This window comes from Buceros rhinoceros, unplaced genomic scaffold, assembly GCF_000710305.1.
Source record: "Buceros rhinoceros silvestris isolate BGI_N320 unplaced genomic scaffold, ASM71030v1 scaffold9139, whole genome shotgun sequence".
NCBI lineage: Eukaryota > Metazoa > Chordata > Aves > Bucerotiformes > Bucerotidae > Buceros > Buceros rhinoceros.
The window spans coordinates 10,494-13,577 of record NW_010433241.1 but is presented as its reverse complement, the minus strand read 5'-3'; the positions used below and the strand labels follow the sequence as shown (position 1 = coordinate 13,577).

General features: G+C 43.7%; 1 protein-coding gene across 1 annotated transcript in view; it reads right to left on the bottom strand.

The window, feature by feature from the left end:
• ARFGEF1 (ADP-ribosylation factor guanine nucleotide-exchange factor 1 (brefeldin A-inhibited)) overlaps positions 1-2,025 on the bottom strand; it is a gene marked incomplete at its 5' end in the record, with an annotated part of 40,411 nt that extends 38,386 nt beyond the window's left edge. Inside the window, 2 exons of the mRNA XM_010144038.1 lie at positions 221-377; positions 2,003-2,025. Coding sequence (XP_010142340.1) covers positions 221-377; positions 2,003-2,025 — 180 coding nt within the window. The remainder of the gene's footprint in view (positions 1-220; positions 378-2,002) is intronic.
• Between the last annotated feature and the right edge of the window lie 1,059 nt (positions 2,026-3,084).

Genomic DNA, 3,084 nt, shown 5'->3' with positions numbered 1-3,084 from the left:
CAAAAAGCCGTTACAGGAGCCAGGAGTTCTGAGTGACACAACACCTCCAACGGAAAGTGCCTGACCGCAGTTACAAACAGGGTAAGATGTGTGTGAGAATGCTGGACCTGCCGTGGTGGTTCGGCACAGAGGCACGCATGAAGATAGGCAGATGTACACGGACAGAACAGAATGGATCCAAACGTCTAAGCATGACGTTGGAGCTCCTCTGCGTACAGACCTGTAGACAGTCTAGAGAAGTACTGACGATGCGGGGGCACTTCGACTGGCACGCCAACTCGAACGGCAGGAAGTACTTGTCCGCTTCAATGAAGCTTGTCTTCGACTTCACAGGTGGAAGAGTGCTCGAACCGGGCTTGGCTTCGCCATGAGGGGGACTAAACAGAAGGGCTGTGTTAGAACGCTCTAAGTGATCTCGCAGAACGTGTCAAAATAAAGACAGCACTGAAGAGAAGAAATCAAGGTCTATTTAGAAAACGTACACCGGCAGGTTCACCACACACCTTGCACCCCCAAAATCCAACTGCGGATACTCACAGGACTGAAATGAAGCACCCCCAGCTTCCACAGCTCCTGAGCCGTACGCGCACACATCACTGTAATTCAGCGCTCTCTTAGTTTTAGCACGGCATGTAAGCACAGGATCAGGTAGTACCTTTCCTTCTTCAGTGCCCAGAACAAACATCCCTCACTGAATATTTAACAATAAGCACTTTTATTCTTATCATGCTTCACAATACAGGCTTCTGCCTTACTTATACTACTCCAAGTAAAACAAACTATAAAACCACATTGTTACTTGCTGTCTGAGACTGTCTCGTGGCTCTTGGTGCAACATTTTCTGAACACTACACAACTATTATATTTATTTTTACAGCCTTACTATGAGCTGATGGTATTGACTTCATTTTGCTGGTGGAAACTGAAGCACAGCGACTCAGTCAGAGGCAGCTGCTGATTTTTATGTGCCAAATTTGATAAACTGCCAGACTGAATTTTTCAGTGTATTTGATATTAAATTGTTTTCATCTTCAGAAACAAAGTTCCTTTGCAGACAGAAGCACTTACATTTTCCAACCCGAACCACACAGTTTCAGCTCCAGCACCCCGGGGAGGAAGCAGAAACCATTAGCAGCCAATTTTGACGCTGTGGTTTCAATGATTTGCCTAAGTGAGAAATTCGGTTACAGGGCAGAACGTGGGTTCCAAGCAGCCCTCATCTGCTTAAGCCAGAGGAACGCTTTCATCACCAGTTTCACCCACTGATGTGATCTTGCAACACGTGGTACAAACAGCCTCCACCACGCAGCCTGACTCATGCTTAGTAACGTACACTGAATGAGGAAGATCCTGTGGAACTCGTAATTAAATACTAATAATGGATTCCACCATTTGCCAATACTTTGAAACGCTCTTGTTCGTAGCGGAAGAGGGCTGACCGTCAGTTTTGGCTTCTGCCTTCACTTGTAGAGGAAGTGCCTCCAGAAATCTACACCTATTCCCCACAAGGTCCTTTCCAGATGCTTTATTTCAAATTACACTGGTTTCCTCTGCCCGTTCCCACTTTCCCAGCCCAACCTCCTCCCCTTGCTCACTCACAGGTCAAGTCTTTCACTTGCATTCCAGACTCTTCCTCCTCTGCTGGAACCCCCTTCAGGAGCTTTATAAGCTTGGGTCCCTCCACCAATACTTTCTTCCTGTGCCACCCACAAAGGGCTTTTCTAACGTTGATCCCCATCCCCATCCTCACCCTCCCTGGCCAGTCAGTACCAGCTGCTCCCCCTGAGCCACCTCCTGCCCTTGTTCCCAGGCCCCGTGCCTTGCACCCTGACAGGCAGCCACAGAACCGGCTCTTTCAGCACATTTCCAGGCACCACCGACCTCAGAGGGTTCAGTGGAAATGCCATTCAGAGCCAGCTCGCGCTCCCAGTGCAGAGTAAGTACAGCATACACTTCCAGGAGTTAAAAGCACTGTCACTCGATACGGTGAGCTATCACGTACCTCTGCTTTTCTGTTTCAGCCTTTATTTCCTCTGAAAAATGAAACAAAGGCACAGTTATGGAAACGGTATCATAACCACAAATATAAAATTAAATAACTGAAAATGACTGGAAAGCAAAACTATTTAGGCGAACATTTGAAACCAAGATTAGTTTAAAACAGAAATACATGTTTATAAGCAGCTTCATAAGAGCGTCTACTCTTCACCTGCATCGATTGCAAACTGCATCAAAATTACTTAACAAATCTTAATACTTACATTTGCACCTAGTCATGCCAGCTAAACACCACGTCCCTGCAATGTTTCTGCCGAGACACGGACAAACTCTTTTCATAGCTCACAGAAATAACAAGGAAACCGCAATTATTATTAAAACTATTAATGTATCAGTGAGGGATATACGGCAAAACAATAAAGAAACCACCACTGCTGATTCTTACATGAAACCTTGATCACTAATAATTATCTCTGGTTTTTAATAGACACCACGGTAATGACTAGAGAGGAGAAGAAAAAAAATCCTTAGTACCTCTATTTCATACTAGTTTAAAATATATTAAACCAGAAGAACTAGTAGCTTAATGCTGTTGACAAGACATTCTAAGTAATTTTCTACAATGCATTTGAAAAGTAATTTTACATTACTGAAATTAATTTAAGGAAACGTCTCCAATGTCAAGAGCACTTTCGTCTGTATTCTCAAGTTATTCAGCACACTTAAATCATAGGAAATGCCATAAAGATGAGGACTCCCATGTTGTAGGAAACATGAAAATGTGTGTAGAAGGAAGTCATTTATTTCTTTACTGAAGAATACGAGAGGACAAAACACTAAATCAAGGCAGACGCCCTAGAAGAGTCTGATCAAGGGATTATTCAGGTCAGAATCACTGTGATTTACAGAAAAAGCGATTTTACCAGCTGAGTACAATGGTGTACAGCTCGGTATACACAAAGGTTCTTGCCAGCTGTCTCTTGTGACAATACCAACATGCTGGACTGAAAAAATCACGGCAAGTCTTTGGAGACGGAAAAAAAAAAAAAAAAAAAAAAAAGGACGTTCCCTGCCACAAAAAAAATT